Raw genomic sequence first — 20,968 nt, forward strand, 5'->3', positions numbered from 1 at the left:
GACACTGGAATGCACTGGAATGTACCCATTCCAGTGAGCATTCCAGTATAGTGACTGGAGAGACCGTCAACTTTTCATTACAGCTCACCCAATCCAGCGCGTATAATGTAAACGATCCCAGACTGGAATAATGTAAACGATATTCTCCAGTCCAGCATTGGACTGGATTAGCCCGCTGGATCACTGGACTGGAATAATGTGAACCGGGCATCATACTCATACTCATACTCATTTTCATAAAGCCAATTTACATCAATCATGATGCATGCGAAATGTAGTGAAAGTCGTGTTTGAGATTCGCGCCAATCATCAAGACGATCGTCAAGGCATCAAAACCAGTTCAAAAACATTACAACTTGATAAATTAGGATCGACCTCTTAAGGGCCTACCCGAGCCGAGTTTTGAATCGTATCTCCTTTTTTTGCACTACAGATAGAATTATAAGACAATCAGTTATCGGTTTTTCAATCTTTTATCTCCGGTTTTGTCCACCGGATTTTCAAAGATATGAATACCTACCTACTTATTTTTTTAAGAATTTTTTAAACATTGTCTAAAAAAACACTTTTTTCGAATCTAGTTTGCAGTGAAATCTACATATTTGGGTTCGTCTTTGACGTCTTGAAAAACGTGTCCAGGGTTTTAATTTTAAACTAATTAACACAAAAGTTATGGCCAGAAAACCAGTTTTTTAGCCTAACTTTGTTCAACTTTGATGCCAAATATCTCGAAGGCAATGAACTTTGAAGTAAATATGGGATACTATATTGCGTAAAGCCGTTGCTGTTAATACAATAAGCTATAAAAAACATTAGAAAACTAAGGGATTCAGATCGAAGGTCATTGGCGTGGGGTAGCCCCTTAAGGTGACGTTCGGGTGTCAACTGCAGCTGGATTACTGTTGCGGCGTCATTATTATGGCCTCTTTATCTGTCAATTCCCTAGATAAAATGAGTGACAGAATGAACGTCATAATCTCGGCAGTAATGCGGCGGTGAACGTCACTTATTTTATCAAGGAAATTAACAGACACAGAGCCAGCTACAAACGCCGCAACAATAATGGGGCTGCGCTTGACATCCGAGCGTCATCTTTAGATGTAATTATTTTCCATCGTATTTTCACGGAAACGTACGAACGTGTCTTACTATTTCAGTCAGTCTCGGTACAAAAAGTACTGAGGTTGACTGAAGTAGCATGACAAATACGAACGTTTCCGAGAAAATACGATGGAAAACAATTATGCAATACATCTGTACCTACGCCATTCGTATGTCACAGAACTCTCCATTATGCGTATTTTAACGCGCACTTGTCCCGTTTTTAGCGCTAACCTAAACTACTTCTTGAAATTTTATATCGGAAGGAACTATAAATAAAAGTTTACAACTAAAATACCTTCTTTATTATGTTAAACGTATTGTTTAGAAGCGGTGCTAGGCGATGAGAGTTTTATAATGTTTGGAAGAACAATACGTCAACAGGATGGAGAAACTAAAGCTAATATGTAAATAATCATTACGTCAACTACTTATATTCATATTAAATATATTAAGAACGGGTCACTCACGTATTTTAAGTCGAAAAACGGTCGACATGTTTCACTCTCTTTTAAATGGGTGACCAGAGGTATAAGGACATCAAGTAGAATGAAGCGAGTTCTTACTAATGTTAATAAGGCTACGTGTGATATTACTGTTTTGGAATATAGGGCTAAGTACATTAACATATTTAGGAAAGTCATAAGGTATTCTAAAAGGACCGCGGTCCAAACTGAAATTTCTAAGACCAAAAATTGTTCTAAAGGCATATGGGGTATCGTAAACAAGTAATATAGAAATAAATTGTGTAAGAATAATCAAAAACAACTGTCTTTGAACATAGATAACAGAACCATAATAGATCCTAGAGAGGTCGCTGACTCTTTTTCAACGCAGTTTGACCATGATAAATCTCCAAGCTCTGGTGATTTAAATGCCGCAGTTCATTGTCTGCATCTAGGAAATAATAACAATAGTAGGTACTATAAAGATATTTCGTGGAAACCATTTACGCCATCAGAGATAACAAAGACAGTTAAGTACAGCACATGAAAAACAAAAAATCTTGCGGGCATTATGAAATGCCAATTTTAGTAATTAAAAATTGCATAGATATATTAGCTAAGCCACTTGCATGTTTCTTTAACAATTGCTTCGATCGTGCTGTCTTCCCTGACCAACTAAAGGTGGCTAGAGTTCTCCCGGTTTACAAGAAAGGTGTAAAAAGTGACCCGAAAAACTACCGGCCTATAGCGCTTCTGCCCGTGGTCTCAAAAATCTTTGAAAAGCTGATTAAAACGCAACTCTTAAAACACCTCCAGGAGAATGATATAATTAACCCGCGACAATTCGGTTTCCAGAAGAATAAGGGAACAGCAGATGCCGTAGATGCCCTAATCGATGATGTGATCACTAAACTACATGATCGTAAAAGAGTTGTAGGACTATTCCTTGACCTGAGTTCCGCATTTGATACGGTCGACCATGTGATTCTAATGGAAAAGCTTGAATTTTATGGAATCAGGGGTAATGCGTATCATCTTTTAGCTAGCTATCTTCAAAACAGGAACCAATATGTCGAAATAAATAATTTTGAAGTTAGTGGTGAATGTAGAGTTGATATTCCTGTTAAATCAAAGTTAGTTAGAGTAAACAGAGGGGTACCACAGGGCTCCATATTGGGCCCTATACTTTTCCTCCTATTTGCTAATGACCTAGTCAATTATGTGCCTAGTGTCGTGCCGAGCTGTTCCTTGATTGTCTTTGCTGATGACACAAACGCAGTGATATCTGCGAATAGCATGGCCGAGCTCAATAGTATTACCAATAGTGCTATTTCAGCCTTCACCCATTGGTTCACGTCTAATAACTTACGCCTGAATTCAGACAAGACCCAAGCTTTACTATTCAAACTAAACGCCAAGAAAACTGACAAACTTGATGTTACTATGGACCAAGTCAGTTTGAATACTGCTGATCACGTTAAATTTCTAGGAGTTTACATTGACGCTAATCTAAATTGGAAGCGAGAGCTGGAGGCTATAGTAAATTCGATCCATTCCGCTTGTTATGCCCTTAGAAGCCTCAGAGATGTGTTAGATCTAGATCAACTCAAAATTGTTTATTATGCCCTAGTAGAGTCAAGATTGCGGTACAGTATAAGGTTTTGGGGAAATAGTTTTTTATATAATATTAACGGAGCCTTGATTGCCCAGAAAAGAGCAATTCGAGCAATGGTACGCATTCCTACTCTGGGTTCATGTAGAGAGTTTTTTCAAAAACTAGGTATTCTCACGGGTCCCAGCTTGTACGTCCTCATTCTTCTTACCCAGTTTGTGAAAGACGTTGCTAAAGTTTGTACAGTTGAAGAACAGGAGTCTCGCCTAGCCACAAGGACAAAAAACATAAAGCACAGTTTCATTCCAAAGCTTCAGGTAGCTAAACATTGTGCAAGATATCAGGCGGTCACTCTATTTAATAAGCTCCCTACTGACCTAAAACTAATTACGGACTGGTTCTTATTTAAGCGTAAGTTGAAGTCGTTCTTATTGACTAGATGCTCCTATAGTATTGAGGAAATATATGATAGGTCCTAACATAAGGTATTTATAATTGTTATTTAGTATTAGTATTAATGGTTTATTGTTGTTATTTATAAAATGTATTTAATGTGATTTCTGACACAATGATTGTATTGTTTAAGAATAGAATAAATGAAAATAAAATGAAACTCCCTACCGAGTATTGTCATCAGTACGTCTACCATCAGTTTTGACATTGACATATACCTACGCTCACGTCTACGTAACTTATTTTCTATGCATCTCGCTCGTACTCGCATATTAGTGCAAGCGAAATGTACAGAAAGTAAATTACGTAGACGTGAGCGTTATGTCAATGTAAAAACTGCTGGTAGACGTACAGGAGCTTGCCTTTACGGTGGTGATGACGGTGGTGGTGAGCGTTTTTCGACTTAAAATACGTGAGTGACCCGTTCTTAATATATTTAATATGTCTGTGTCTCACGGAAGTTTTTTTATTAGAATTACTTATACTCAGTAACTATTCTAAACGTTTTTAGAGAATTGGATACCTTACTATAAGGTAGGTAATACTTAATACTTACATAATTACCCCTAGTGTCATTTTCATTCAATAGCGTGACGAGCGTTCACGTTTGCGTTGTCTATTTTTGTATGGAATTTTGAACAGCGCGCCAAGCGGGACATTTTGGAAACTCAAAATCCACAAAGTGACACTTAACGCAACTTAACGTTTGACGTTTCTTACGGCCATACAGTCGGATGCTTTATTTCTGGTGTATTGCAGCGCGACATTGCCGCTGCAGTAAAGCCTGTGCTCGCCTGTGCTCGCGGTAAAAAATTGCCTTAATCCCTTACTATAGTGTGTAGCTTTCAAATAGAGCTCGACGGTTAATCATATTGTCTATTGTTAAGTAAAACCGCTCGTGCCACGTACCACAACCACCTGCATAAAAAATACGTACTTCGGTTTCTGAGTGCCGGCGAGTCGAATGCTACAGAACCAGTCTAAAATGTGTCATCGAGATGCGTAACAAAGGCGCGTTATCGGAGAGCGCACCTACACGGGTTTTTTGGGCGTTGGACTAGCCCGCGCTTAGGTGCCAAATAGAATAATTAAGACCCTTTTAAGTAAGTAGCACGTGCGGTTTTACTTAACAATAGACAATAGGATTAGCCGTCGAGCTCTATTTAAAAGCTACACACTATACCTGCTACCTACAAGGCGTTCAATCAAGCGAGTATCGCCCTAAGGGTGGAACACCGCGAGCGCAGGCGATTGTAGGATACCTGTAGTAGGTAACCTAAATCTAGAAATGATTGATTGTACATGTAGTTGAAAGTGTTATTAAACAGAGTGCGCGAGAAAATCCGACAAATTTTAAACACGTATAATAATTAAATTTAATCGCCGTAGACCCGTTATTATCATTAAATGTGTAATAATAAGGCTGTTGTGTATTCTTCGATTACTCCCGTACTCGAAAATACGAATAAAAATCTATAAGGACATCATTAAGTTGATACTTAGCCTCTAGAACACGAATTTTTTGGCGTATTCCTTGAGCTTCATGCTATGGAGGTTCTACTGTGTAATAATATAATAACATTATGCTCTTTTCTCTTATAAAATTGCTTTTATGCATAAGAGTTTCTTCTAAGGTAATAAGAAACTGCCGGGGGCCAGTCTACAAAAATTCAATTATCTTTTTGATTCTTCTCGTACTGATAACATCAATGGATTCATTCCTTAGACTCAATCGAGTCACATATCAAAAGTTCACGTCTCAATGGGCTTCCGGACCCATTTCCCTTTTGAACTACATATTTGGTATAAGTACCTCAATTAAAGATCACTTATTAGACGGGCCAAATTGATTTTAAAAAGTTGTACGCTTGACTTAGGGTAACATTCTATTTCCAACGACAGCTGCACTACTGTCACTATGGAAATTGACAATGACAGCGACGCGTTCAGTACCGGTAGTGCAGCTGCGGTTAGAAATGGAATGTTGCCATTATTAAAACCAAAATATTACTTTGCTAATCCGCGAAAAGATAACGTGCTAGTCAATCAGTGCTAACCCGTTATACTTACTTGCGTATTTTTACATGCAATTAATATTCCCACCCTCCCATCGCAAAAATAAATACGCAAATAAATATAACAAACCACCACCAAAAGAATAATCCTCGACACGTGTTTCGCCTCTCTACGAGGCATCCTCAGGATTTGTTGACGGTCTGACGCCCGGCAACGGAATGACCTGTCTAGAATGGTCGGCCATATTTATACCTTGACCACTCCCCCTACTGTGCAAGTGTGAGTGAGATGGAAAAATTCGTAATAACGGCGATGACGCAACATTCAATTGTTCGTTAAGAATCATGCCCCTATTGTTGTACCTAATTATTTCCAGTTGTTCCAGAACACCCAAATGCAATCCCTTTTTGCAAACATGTAAATTATCAAAAGAATGTTTCTCAGATAAAGTGTGACCTGTATCTAATAAGTGCTTTGCAAAATTGGACTTGCCACAGGAATGTCGTTAGACTTTAAAATTGACACCAGACTTGCACACCAGATGTATACTACCCAGCTTAACAAATTGCATAGGTTAACAGAGTCGAGTTCTGGTTCATTTTTAAGGAGAAGGGATGTGCAAGTAACTCACCATGTTTTCCATCCTCGAGTCAAGAATTTAACTAATGTGGAGTTCTCAGAAAATGAGATTGGGCTTTTAGATAAAGGTTTGAAGTATAATTTCCAGCCAAAAATTACTCAGAGAACATTAGAAAATTTGGCAGTGGATTCTGAGGTTGCAATAGTGCGGGGCCGTGGTGATGTAGATACAAAGACCATGGTGGCTAATGTTATCAAGAGTACTAGTCCAGCACAGAGTGCGTGTGTTGATTGTGATGTTTTGCTGCTGAGATCTATACAACAGAAAGTGCAAGACAGTGATTTGGTGGTTTCAAAGGCAGACAAAGGCAACTGCATTGTGATTATGGAGAAGGGACAGTATAATCGGAAAGTACTAGACCTTATTCAAGGTGACGGATTTTCGAGATTGCAAAGAGACCCAACTCCAGGGTTCCAGAAAGATCTTAGACAAGCAGTTAAGAATTCTTCGTTTGTTTTTTAAACCGATCATCAGAAGAGTATGGTTGTGCCTATGAATCCACGAGCTCCTATTCTTTATGGACTTCCTAAAATTCATAAGGATAATATCCCAGTTCGTCCAGTAGTCTCGTATTTGGGTGCGCCAACTTATAATCTGGCAAAAAGGTTGAATTCCATTATAAGAGACAAGTCCCAGTTCCAGCCGAAATATTGCTTGAAAAATAGCTTGCAGTTAATAGAAAAGATCAAGGACATTAACATACCAGATAATGCTGTACTTCTTTCATTGGATGTAGACAGTTTGTTTACAAATGTGCCATATGGAGAGACTTTGGAGATTCTTAAGGGTCTTTTTGAAAGGCAACGTTTACATCCAGGGGAAGTAGATGAATTGATAGATCTAACAGCGATTTGTATGAAACAAAATTATTTCAGATTTGGGGGACAGTATTATTTGCAAAGTGATGGTTTGGATATGGGTTCACCACTAAGTCCTTTAATGGCTTATATTTTTATGGACCATTTTGAGAACCAGCATATTGTGGGCAACAATAATATATTATACTATTTTAGATACGTGGATGATTTGATTATTTGTTGGACGGGTAGTATGGGCCTCCTGGATGCATTTATTGCTGAAATTAATAGTAAGCATCCAAAAATTAAGTTTAAAAAAAGGAACTAGAGCAAGACAACTCACTGAATTTTCTAGATTTAACAATCACTAAAGTAAACAACAGGCATCAGTTCAGAATTTACCGTAAACCTACACATACCGATACAGTTATCCCGGCTTCTTCCACGCATCCGTGGCAGCATAAGTTGGCTGCTTTTCATTGTTATGTGCATATAATATGGACTGTGCCTCTTTCTGATGAACACTATCAGATTGAATTAAATAATATTTATCACTTAACAGTTTCAAATGGTTACGATAAGTCTGTTGTGGATGGTATCATCAGGAAAAAGCGGAATAGTATAGTCAACACTATGTTGTATGCGGCACGATCCTCTGAACCGATTAAGAAATATAAAGCGAGCATAACTTATGTTGGCAAGTTGTCTGATGCAATTTACAAAATTTTAAAGTCTAACGACATTCCTGTGGCCTTTAAGACAAATAACACTTTGCACTCAAGGCTTTGCAATGGCAAAGATAAGACCGAGAATGGGAAAAAGTCTGGAGTTTATAAGCTTACCTGTGACGAATGCAATAAAGTGTATGTGGGGCAAACGGGCCGTAATTTCACTACTAGGTATAAAGAGCATGTTGCGTCATATAGACATAACCATCCAGAGAAGTCCAATTTTGCAAAGCACTTATTAGATACAGGTCACACTTTATCTGAGAATCATTCTTTTGATATTTTACATGTTTGGGAAAAGGGATTGCGTTTGGGTGTTCTGGAACAACTGGAAATAATTAGGTACAACAATAGGGGCATGATTCTTAACGAACAATTGAATGTTGCGTCATCGCCGTTCTTACGAATTTTTCCATCTCACTCACACTTGCACAGTACGGGGAGTGGTCAAGGTATAAATATGGCCGACCATTCTAGACAGGTCATTCCGTTGCCGGGCGTCAGACCGTCAACAACTCCTGAGGATGCCTCGTAGAGAGGCGAAACACGTGTCGAGGATTATTCTTTTGGTGGTGGTTTGTTATATTTATTTGCGTATTTATTTTTGCGGTGGGTGGGTGGGAATATTAATTGCATGTAAAAATACGCAAGTAAGTATAACGGGTTAGCACTGATTGACTAGCACGTTATCTTTTCGCGGATTAGCAAAGTAATATTTTGGTTTTAATTAATATGGATTTCCGCAAAGTAACGCCTGATTCTATTCACTGTTGCCATTATTTCTAATTTGAAAATTTTTATGTTATTTCTACACGGAATCATGAGCTCTTTCGATCCTTATACGAGAAAAAAAGTATCTCAAAATGTCGGTACCTACTTACATTTTTTTATGTTTCCATTCCGTTACCGTCCTATTAAATTACTGAAAAATTGTAACGGAATGGATATACAAATCTTGGGACACTTTAGTCCTATTATTAGGACGGTAAGAGCTTGTGATTTCAGATCACACACACCCAGGTAGAAATAACATAAAAATCCCAGATCTGAAAAAAGTGTATTGTTCAATTATTATAAATGAAATGTAAAAATAAAAATCTATTTTATAATATTTTTAAGAATCGAACCAAAACTATAAATAAATTAACCCACATGAAGAAAATCTTGAGAAACTTTTTTTCTCCTATTAGGAACAAAAGAGCTCGTGATTCTGGGTATAATAATTTCCAAATGCTTATCTGACATAATTATAGCCCGCAGATTTCAATATTACCCGATACAAAATTACCGCTAAATATTGAGAAAAAGTTGCGATTGGTGAAAAAAGACTAAAATAAAATTACTTATAGCAACTTATAGGTATAATTATGTTAAGCATCGTGCGCGAAATTACACTTATTTGACGTTGTCAACAAGCGTGCCGTACGTCAAGCCGCACGCAGCACATTTTTCCTTGGGTCGTTTTGAGTTCAAGTCAGTCTTCTATAGTTATAATTTCTTTCATTTTTAGATTAAGTCAGGTCCCCACAGAAAACCAGCGCCACGGTCTGCCGCGGCATCATGCTGAGTGGGGATCCTATTTTAGCGTCCTAATCTGTTTTATGTCTGCATACTTTTTTTTTTCATGTACTATGTTGTGACGTTAAAATAAATGTATTTCTTCTGTATTTCTTCTAATTCGTTATATAGCGGAGGTTGTAAAAGTTTCTTGACGCGGAGTCTGTTATTTGGTAATCTATTGCCTGAATGTATATATTGTGCAATGTACATGTTATACATATAGCACACATTAAGTACTTTACCACCTTTACGTATATGCTTTTGGTTGTAAATTAAATAGGAATTTTAATAAGGCTCTTTGATATATTATAACATGAATGGAAAAATATGTCAGCCACGCTTTTAATCTTTTGAAATATTAAATGATTGAGGTTTCAACGTAGAAGGAAAATAATAAAATATACATTAAGAGAGGTTTATAGCATACTCATTATTGACTGGCACGTGTAAAAATACAGTGTTCATTTATCCATAGAAGAGAAAGGCTTATATGCGTTGTTCTTTTTCTTTTAAATAGGTAATGGCTTCCATCATAGACTAGGAATCCTCTAGACGGAGTGTAGAGCAATTATTTCATGAAACCGATGCTGCCAAAAATACGGGGGTTCGGGGGACGAGGTGAGCGAGGTCCCGTGCCGTGATTGGTCCGTTCAAAGACACGGACGTCACACAAAGACACTTTTGACTCGAAAATGGAGTAAAACTACCGTATTTGTGGCAGAGGGGGTAGAGCTACTATGCTCAACACATTAACATTATGTGTAGTGGGTGGTTTGAAAATGTGATGTCTATACCCCAAACTTCTCCATACACTTTTCGTCGGGTAGGTGCACAAATCTCTGTTTTGACATTTTGCTGGCACATCAGTCAGCCGCGACCACGACTAATGAAACCTGTGTCGAAACGTCGGTAAATCAAGGTAATTGAATAAAATTCGCGTTAGACCCGTCTATAAATGTGAGTTAATATGTGTTCAAAATGCGCGCTCAGTCTGGAGGATGTCTTGTCTGTGGCTTCCATCAAATTTATTATGATTTGGCCAATGTCAAAAGTGTGCTCGTAGAACATGCAAATGCATGTAATTTACCGTAGAGTTATGCAAATATTATATTCATACGTTTTCGTAACGCAGAGTAATTGGAAATTAAACATTAAACAACCTGGATGACAACGGCTCTAAATTCTAAAAGGTCCTATAGGTAACGAGTACCTGCTTATTGGTATTCTAACTCTATAAGTCAAAAAGTGTATAAGTAAGTGTATGTGTAGTGTATAAGTGTACTTATAAGTCTATAAGTAAGTAAGTATAAGTATATACGTACTCTTTAAGCGGTAAAGTTGTTATCTGTATGAAATCTTTTGTTGTTATTGCTTTTTATTTTCCACGCGCAATTAGCGGTTTGGTTTGACAAAAGATAACAACGCCATTCATCGGCTGGTAATCTCTTAAGTAAATTCCGACATTTTAAAACTATACGACTATAGACTGCGAACAACAAGTTAACATTCGACATTTCTTAAAAGATTATTCATCATGATATAAAATAAACTTAAAAATTTCAGGTTCTTTTTATGCCAAAAGCAAGAAGCTCATGAAATTAAAAGTAATATTCTTAAAAACTTAAATTATATTGTAAAATCAGCAACACTCTTAACTGGCCATCGGTGGACCGTATGCCTTTTGTAATAAGTAGAGATGCAACGGATAGTTGTTTGGCCGGATACCGGATATTCGGCCGGACCATCGGCCGAATATCCGGTATTCGGCCGCCGAATGTTCGGCCGGCGGAACTATACCTACATTTCGGTTTTTCAGATGCGCATTGTGCAGGTTTTGAGCTGTTTCGTAGTGAACGTTCGCGCGGACTCATTTCTAGGTTAGAAATGATTGCGCGTGCAAGTTAGTGGAATGTTTAAATTGTTTTAAAATAATAAACGGGTACGATTATGACCGTGACTGTTTCTTATTTCAATTTTGTTTACTCCGAAATCAAGCAATGATACTATCCGGTATGCGGCCGGATAGTAGGTCACTATCCGGTATCCGGCCGGATGTTAAAATAATGGCCGGATAGGCCGGATACCGGATAGTAACCGAATATCCGGTGCATCTCTAGTAATAAGGTTTACAAACTGTCAGTTAACAGTGTGGGTGATTGTACAAGGTTTACGACAAAAGTTAGTGTATAATTTTGTAAGCATGGCAAACAAAACAAAGAGGGTCTAACTGTACCCGTGTTCATAAAGTTTCATTACGGTCAATCCACGAGTAAATCACGAACATTTATTTTAACTACTCCTGTTTTTTCTAAAATAAAAAGTAACAGTTTCTTTAAGAGTCAACGAACCGCCACCAAAAAGCCGCTCCCATACAATCGAAGTTACGCTCATTTTAAAACGACATGCTTAAATTATATGGAATTTGACATGAACATTAAACGTAACACGTTATTAGTTTTGATTGCTAGAAATTGTAATAAAATAAGAGATAGTACCTAGAAGTTTTACATACGAAACTTTTTACTCGTACTACTAAGTGTAACCATATTATAAGCATATTAAACCGTATTCAAAACCCTCGAGTGATGTTTTTATGAAACTCGCTTTCGGCTCGTTTCATAAACCCGCACTCGTATTTTAATGCCGCTCATTATGTAGCAGTCATAAACTACTATAATTTACACAAATTTTTATTTGTCCTCAGATCTTTTCGTGGGCCTTGTGCTGGTATTCGCAGACATCGTGCAAAAACACACAATAGCGTGGCTCGCCGGGGAGTTTATGTGCAAATTCGTTAAATTTCTGCAGGTAAGAAACTTTCCCATCGGTCATATTTCTGAACAAAATTTTAAATTAAATAAATTGGTACCTATAAATACAGTATAAAAATTAAAGTAACCTAAAAAGACCCCAATCATAAAAAAATGCCCCGTCGAACAGTTCAGCCTGCGGCATGGATCCCATTACGCTGGCGGCGTTACCTCTCTGTACCGCAAGGGCGATACGCTGAGGGAGGTACGCACCAGCCCTACCTTCGATTCTACAGGGTATCTCATGTGGAATCGAAAACAAAATTTGAATTAAGTCGAATAAACGCTCGACGTTACGATACGTTTTTGAGGATCTTCCACTGGAGCACCGATACGACTGCATCGTCTCTAGTCCGAACGTTAACTTTAGACTAATCTTACAGTGTCAAAAGTGACGTTTTTCGTTGAAGAAATGACACTTTTGACACTGACAGATCGGTATCGTACCACTGCGACTTCTTATAAGCAATGTTCGAATAGAGCTGATAAACATTTTGGCGAGAAATCCGAGGAAAACATGTTCATTCGATTACAAGAAAAATTTATTTCCGCATTGTTGACATGAAAGACTGGCGCTGTTGATAAAATCAATTCCTTTGAACACGCTTGCTTGCTTGCTTGCAATGATATGATCAAAGGTTTTCTTCCTATTAACCTTATTCATTTTAGAAATAGATTAGATTCATCTCATTTTCCTTGTAAATTTCATGAAAACCATCAGAAGAATCATGAAGAGTTCGCGGGATGATTATTATCAAATGGGTTGCCCGGTCGACGTATTTAGCAGGTGGCGCCAGCATAGCTTGCCCTGTCAATCCCTACAATTGTGTCAAATTTTTGCTTTTTTTATGCCCTGGATGCCAGCCCTTTAAGCCAAATCTCATAGAAAATGGGGCAAGCTACGATGGCGCCATCTATGCAAACCTTTGACAGTTGCCAACCCCATTGCTTTACTTCCTTCAGTAACACTCCCATAGTAGCAGTAGTCCCTACTACTGCTGACCCTTCAAGGAGGGAACAGTGGCTCAGTAGAAAAAGGCCAGGTACAGTGGCTCACTCAACCTAATTTCAACACGAGAGAGGCGATATTTGGGCGACTGAGCCACTACTGCCATTACACAGCGTGACATTACTGCCGGCTTCATTACTGCCGCAAATGTCAAACTCAATGTTAATTAACTCAACTCAACTCTAATATACAAAAAAAAAACCGGGCAAGTGCGAGTCGTGCTCGCGCACGAAGGGTTCCGTACCATAATGCAAAAAAAAAACGGAAAAAAAAGCAAAAAATAAACGGTCACCCATCCAAGTACTGACCACTCCCGACGTTGCTTAACTTTGGTCAAAAATCACGTTTGTTGTATGGGAGCCCCATTTAAATCTTTATTTTATTCTGTTTTTAGTATTTGTTGTTATAGCGGCAACAGAAATACATTATCTGTGAAAATTTCAACTGTCTAGCTATCACGGTTCGAGAGATACAGCCTGGTGACAGACAGACGGACGGACGGACGGACGGACGGACTGACGGACGGACGGACGGACGGACAGCGAAGTCTTAGTAATAGGGTCCCGTTTTACCCTTTGGGTACGGAACCCTAAAAAGGTTGATGTCCTGATTTTTGACATTTGCGACAGGAATGCAGCCGGCAGTAACATCGCGCTGCCATACTGGTGCAGAAATCCGAACCGTACCTTAACAGTGTTTCTGTTGCAGGCCGTGGTGATGTACGCGTCCACGTACGTGCTGGTCGCACTGAGCATAGACCGGTGTGACGCCATCACCAATCCTATGAACTTCTCGGGCAGTTGTGAGTAAAACCATTCATTTATTTTTTTATTTATTTAAACTCTATTGCACATTGGCATTCTCTACCAGTCAACCAATGGTCAAAAAGAAAACTTGTACCGTAAAACGGGGTGAGTAGGTTTCGCGGGGAGAGGTGGGTTATGAATGGGGAGAGAAGGTTTGAGAGGGCGGTGAGAAGGGATTTTAAGGCTACTGCTACAAAAATAATGTATTCCAATTTAAAATGGAGCTATAGTAATACGGATATTTAAAAAAAATCAATCCAATAATCTTCCAAAATCACATTTGTATGAAAACCCCTCTCACCCCAAATACGAGGCACTACGGGGTGAGGTGGGTTTTCCTCTTTATCGTCAAAGTTATGAAATGGAACTACCCAAAATAAAATAAAAACTAAAATACAAACGTCCGGAACACTTATTATATACACCATTCAGTTTTCATATGTAAAAATAAAATGTTATCAAGGTTTGAATTTCAGTTTTGACTCTACTCACCCCATTTTACGGTACTTAGTGCAGGATTGTAGACAACGAGAAGAAATATGAAACATAAATCAAGTTATTCTAAACAATATTTTATTTATACACTCACAGATATAAACATAATAGCAATATATTAGAGAGTTTATAATATGTGTGTAGATATACAGCAGTGTATGCACGTAATTGTACAAAATTAGGCATTACAACACTCGTGTGATGTTTTTATGAAGCTCGCTTTTAGCTCGTTTCATAAAACTACACTGAATGTCTTTCATTATGTAGCAGTTACATAAACTATTACTTTAATTAAACTATTTCTGACGCTGCCTGCTCGTATGTTGTGTAATATTCGTTTCCCATAATATGTGACAAGCGTACCGTCAAATGTCTTGTAACGGGTGACTTCGCTTGAGAATTAACACACGAATATTAATTAATTAGTCTTTGAGCCAATTATTTTGGGCAGTGATATAGAAACCACGCTAAAGAAATTTAACATGTTCATCAAACTCATTTACTTGAATACGTAAGGTCGATATACTGGAGGCCCCCCGGAAGACCTGATAAAACTGAACGACGAAGCTATCAAGTGGATTAATTCTCTGGAGTTAGATTTATGATTTCTCTGTATCTGTAAATATAATATGATGCCATACGATAAAATAAATAAATTTACTCATAATAATTAATTTTCGTTACTGACTAAAACTAGTTATATTGAAAAGTAAATATCACTAGTTATTATTTGCAAATACCGCGTCTACACAACCCGTTCGCTATCATTATCAAACTGCACAACGGGACTTAATCGCGTATTTAAGTTTTAAGATTTACCTCCGACGTTTCGAGGACGGCGTTGTCCCCGTGGTCTCGGAGAAGACTGGCTCAAGTTGACATCAACATCTTCTAGCCGCGCGATGTTGGTGTCAACTTGAGCCAGTCTTCTCCGAGACCACGGGGACAACGCCGTCCTCGAAACGTCGGAGGTAAATCTTAAAACTTAAATACGCGATTAAGTCCCGTTGTGCAGTTTGATAATGTTTAATAATCGTGAAAGTTTAAATCCGTTCGCTATCATTTCAAGCTACAGGATAGAGTGAGATAGTAAGACAAACGACTTTACATGTCTCTTTCTTACAAGACCGTCGTGTATAATCGTGCGAATAGGTACTGCTTAATAAAATTATTTGCAAATTGAAATGAAATATTATTATTAATTGGTGAGGTATGTTGTGATATATTTGAACACTGGCGGTAATTAATTGTAGAATCTGATGGTAATTAATTGTAGAATCACCGCGATTACAATAGAATAAGTAATTACCGTTGAATGTAACCAACAAGCCAATGAAACCGCGGATTAAATAGGTATTTAATTTACTTTTCACACCACCTATTCGGAAAAGAGCTTTTTCTTCCCTGCTAGGAGGGATCAAAGTGGCACTTTTCCTCCTTGCTAGGAGGGATCAAAGTAACACTTTTCTGTTCTAGAACACTATTTTTACATTTGTTTGCACATTATTTTTTTTTGCTTAAATAATCTGTATCAGATTTAATGATTTGTGTTGGCATCAGATTGTGTCAACACTAAGATTTTTTTAGTTTTCCTCATAGTTGATGTGAAAAGCAGTATGTGTCACACGGTATCAAAATTATTTCGTCTTGGGCGTTAACACTTGAATCCCTCATTACACTCAGGATTCTACTTTGTAGAATCCATCGCTTCATTCAGGATTTAATGTACGCTCTTGACGGAAATATATAATTTTGATCCCTTGTAACACAAACTACTATTTCCTGAGCTCTGCGATTTTTTTTTGTTTATTTCAGTACCTACACTAAACAGTCGAGTTAACTTTTTATGTCGGCTGTACAGTCACCTGCAATAATATGTACTCTTCGAAAGCCGCAAAAATATATGACACGCTCTTATGGCTCTACAAATAAGATCGTGTCAGATATTTTTGCGGCCTTCGTTGTGTAACATATTATTGTAGGTGACTGTACACACTCGTCAAGAACCTCGTGCCGAGAGTCTCGGTAAAAATATACCTAAGTAGGGTATTATATTTGTTGTAAACAGATTTTTCATTCTGACTATTTTCTTTTTACTTCAATAAACATTATCATAAGTCTGACATTATGACGGTACAACTGGTACAAGTCACCGTACAATAAATCCCTGAATCTAATACAAAAGTTTTGGGTCAGCCATACTCGTAAATTGAGTAAATAAATGGATGAAATTGTCCGTCTAAAGGGCAAGCAAAGAATATGTTAGAATGTTGTTCACGTCGAAATCACTCATATTTTGTTGTAAGGTTTTTTTTGTGGCCAATTTAAGGGGCCCACTGATTAACAGTCCGCCGGACGGCATCGGCCTGTCAGTTGTTCGGATCTGTCAACATTTTGTTCTAACTGACAGGCCGATACCGTCCGGCGGACTCTTAATCAGTGGGCCACTTTTAAGGATGCCCCGGACTGAGGCTTTCGACACTTCATTTTCTATGACAGGTGATCTATAATCACGTGATTCTATATAAAACGAAGTGTCGGACGCCTTGGCCCGGACCCGGAACGTTCTAGAGTGAGTCATTCTTTACTGTAAAAAAAGAAAATACACCGCCAGTAATAAATCAAAACTATACATCGTAAAAGTGTTTAATATTTTGAAATAATTGCGCTTGTACCTATTTTGTTAACGAAAAAACTAATAAAAATAAAAATACATTAGTTCATTGAAAAAAGTATTAGATTTTTATTATAGTAATAAGGTTTCTTTGATTGTCAACAATTCAATGCCTACCAAAGCTTCTTAATTAAAGCCTTCGTAAAAACCTTTCTCAATTTTGGCATTTACAAAAATGTCAAAAAAGTTTCCCAACCATATTTTACTTACTTCCCAATTTAGGTTGAATCTTTTTTGTCATTCGTTTTTAAGTGGAACGTGTTTTATTATAGAAATCGCCTACACGTGTATCTTTGACAAATTAGAATATAAAAATACTTCAAATTCTTTGGGTATTTCTTCTTAGTACCTACTTATTCAATTTGTAATTTTTTTTTCAATTGTATGATATCAGTCACGCGAAACTTCTTGAATCTATTTTAATAAAGTACCTACACTCATTTAATAAATAATAATAATAAATATTGGGGACATCTTACACAGATCAACCTAGCCCCAAACTAAGCAAAGCTTGTACTATGGGTGCTAGACGACGATATACATACTTATATAGATAAATACATACTTATATACATAGAAAACACCCATGACTCAGGAACAAATATTAGTGTTCATCACACAAATAAATGCCCTTACTGGGATTCGAACCCAGGACCATCGGCTTCGCAGGCAGGGTCACTACCCACTAGGCCAGACCGGTCGTCATTATTTACTGAAACCTTGTATTGAATGCTTCTTAGTAGAAAATGTTTCATATTATAATTTTTAGGACGGTAAAATTGTCTATGTATTCATAGTACCTACTTAGTATTATTATTATTATTACCTACCTAATATTACTGAAATTAATATGGATTTCCGCAAAGTAACGCCTGATTCTATTGAATATTCATTTGTTTTTAGTTTCGATGCAGGCTCTAGAGTCTCGTGACTGCGGTATTCAACTTGTATTATTAATTTAATACTAACGTATAGAACAGGCACAGAGAACAAGTATTTTGCGCCATGAGTTGATGTTGTTTTGACAACAAACCATAGAAGCGGAGCGTGAATCTCGCGACCTAATCGCGTGAGCGCCATGAATTTTACGGTCCTTACGACGTTTTGGTCGCGTGGTACAGGTTGTGAATGCGACAATTTCATTGTTAGGTATGGCTTCTCTACAATAATACTAACCCAATGGACCGCGGGTGAGTTAGTATGTCTTGGCTTGTCGAACGATAATATGTATACACGAGTCCGATTCATTGTTATGATTTTGAAAAGATATTGACGATCGTCTTGACGATTGCCGCATATCACACGCACTACTTTCTTGATTTGTCTTGGCCGTTTATGTGTGGTGCGGCAATGTGTGTAGTTGTGTACCTATATCTGTATGTATTTGTGTACTTGAATTATTATTATTTTATTGTTTCAGGGAACCGAGCGAGGGGCCTCATTGCGTCAGCTTGGATCATCAGCATAGTGTTTTCTATCCCACTTCTGATATTGTACGAAATTAAAGAAGTACAAGGTAAAGCTTCTTTTACCACGTCAGTGGCAAACAAGCATTGAACTTTGTTATAAACCCTACTTATCTTGAAGTTGAAAGAGCAGTCGCTGCATTTATCAAACGATTTTTAAAAATATTCATACTATTTTGTAATCAGAGCCCTGTAATAAACATCTTTGAATAAGTTTTATCTTATGAAGAAGTTGTCAGGGCTACGGTATTTTTAAGACATAAGCTAATTTGGTTGTTCAAGACCTAAAAATGTGTATATAAATGGCTTGGCAATTGAAGTCCATCATTGTGCGTTAGCCCTACATTGACTTCATGCTTCTTAAAAATTATTATTCCTAACAAAACATTGTATGCAGACCAAATTTGTCTTCAACTGAAACATTTATACTTTCCTGTTAATTTTAGGGCAACAACAATGCTGGATAGACCTTGGCTCGTCCGAGAGATGGCAGATCTGGATGACCCTGGTCTCCGTCATGATCTTCGTGTTCCCCGCCCTGGCTATAGCGGCTTGCTACGCTGTTATAGTCATGACCATCTGGACGAAGAGCAAAGCGGTCGTCATGAGTCCCCCCGTTAGCTCTAGGAGGACGAAAACTATGAGTAATGGTTAGTAGTAGTATGTTTGTGTTCCCGGCCCTGGCTATAGCGGCGTGCTACGCTGTTATAGTCATGACTCATGACTATCTGGACGAAAAGCAAAGGTAAATGGTAAGAGTCAAAATTATGAAGATGACTGTATATGACAATGATCGTATATGAACGAAAGAGAAACTGAGCTTCCAGCTAATAGCTAAGCTAGGTGCTTTTGATCATACTTCTAAGGACACACAAATCAGTTTTTTTATATTAAATTAATGCATTCAAAAATTTTACTCAGTTAATCCGCGTGATACTACAAAACAACGTGCTAGTAAATTAGTGCTAACCCGTTATATGTAAGTACTTACTTGCGTATTTTTTGCATACAATTAATGTGCTCACACTTCCACCGCAAAAATAAATCCTATTGCCTAAGTGTGACCTACATATTTTTTTTTGTTTTATATCTCAGATAAAATGACAATTTTATTACCCAAGCTTTTGTTTTTCTTACTAAAATGACAGAACGGGACAAATTGGGACAATCGACCTGTCATTTTGTATCGGGTCTATAAAATCAGGTTTTAAGACGCCGTTCCCATAAAAGTACGAAATAAATTTTTATTTAATTATTTTGGTCTAACTGAAATAAATTAAGGGAAATCTAGACGACCACGCAAAATCGCTTTTCCACACAAAGAAGGTGTTTCCCATTTTTCTCTTTTAATATTAACATCATAGAAAATATTTGTACACCATTTGATGTTTATTAAAAACATATATAGATTTTTTCGATATTTTGATTATTAAAAAAGTTACGAATTAGTGTTTAAAACATTGTTTGTATGTAATTTGGTTTTTGCTCAGTGTGTGTTTTGTGGTTAATTACATATATATTGTGTAAAGGTATTTTCCATAATGTTATGAGAGAAAAATGAGGACTATGTTTGTATGAAGAAGTAGTCATCCAATATCCATAAAACATTATTTTTTAACTCGCGATATCGTAATGAATAGGTAATGGATAATTCTAGCGGTTATTCGCGACCTATATATATAATACACATTTTTTTATGAAATGTAGATCGGTACCTATTTTGATTTAATAATTTTGCCAGAAGCGCTAAATATTTTTTTCCAATCAACAAATAACCTAACTTTAAAACATTATTTAAAATCAAAATGTATTTCTTTTGTAACATTTCTTCTTTGGTATGTAGCAAATGTACATTTTTCATAGATCAAACAACCGTATGACCTATTTATTAAATAACATTTAAATCAACAATTACAACATTAAACTCTTTCTAAAGCTCATTGTAATAAAACTATCACCACTGTTTATTAACATGCCACAAAATATATACGGTACATTGGGGTTATTGCGATAGGTTTTTGAGCGAGAATAATGTTTAAAAGTTATGATTTTGTCCTTATACTTTTACCATTTTTAGGGTTCCATACCCAAAGGGTAAAACGGGACCCTATTACTATGACTCCGCTGTCCGTCCGTCCGTCCGTCTGTCACCAGGCTGTATCTCACGAAGCGTGATAGCTAGACAGTTGAAATTTTCACAGATGATGTATTTCTGTTGCCGCTATAACAACAAATACTAAAAACAGAATAAAATAAAGATTTAAGTGGGGCTCCCATACAACAAACGTGACTTTTGACCGAAGTTAAGCAACGTCGGGCGAGGTCAGTACTTGGATGGGTGACCGTTTTTTTTTT

At 37.3% G+C, this 20,968-nt stretch overlaps 1 protein-coding gene across 1 annotated transcript in view; it reads left to right on the top strand.

Annotated features, from left to right (window-relative positions):
* The window catches only part of LOC134793368 (cardioacceleratory peptide receptor-like), a 182,374-nt gene that overhangs the window by 135,531 nt on the left and 25,875 nt on the right, over positions 1–20,968 (top strand). Inside the window, exons 4-7 of the mRNA XM_063764930.1 lie at positions 12,058–12,161; positions 13,881–13,974; positions 18,568–18,663; positions 19,060–19,263. Coding sequence (XP_063621000.1) covers positions 12,058–12,161; positions 13,881–13,974; positions 18,568–18,663; positions 19,060–19,263 — 498 coding nt within the window. The remainder of the gene's footprint in view (positions 1–12,057; positions 12,162–13,880; positions 13,975–18,567; positions 18,664–19,059; positions 19,264–20,968) is intronic.

The sequence above is a fragment of the Cydia splendana genome, chromosome 9 (genome assembly GCF_910591565.1).
Source record: "Cydia splendana chromosome 9, ilCydSple1.2, whole genome shotgun sequence".
In the NCBI taxonomy this organism is placed as follows: Eukaryota; Metazoa; Arthropoda; class Insecta; order Lepidoptera; family Tortricidae; genus Cydia; species Cydia splendana.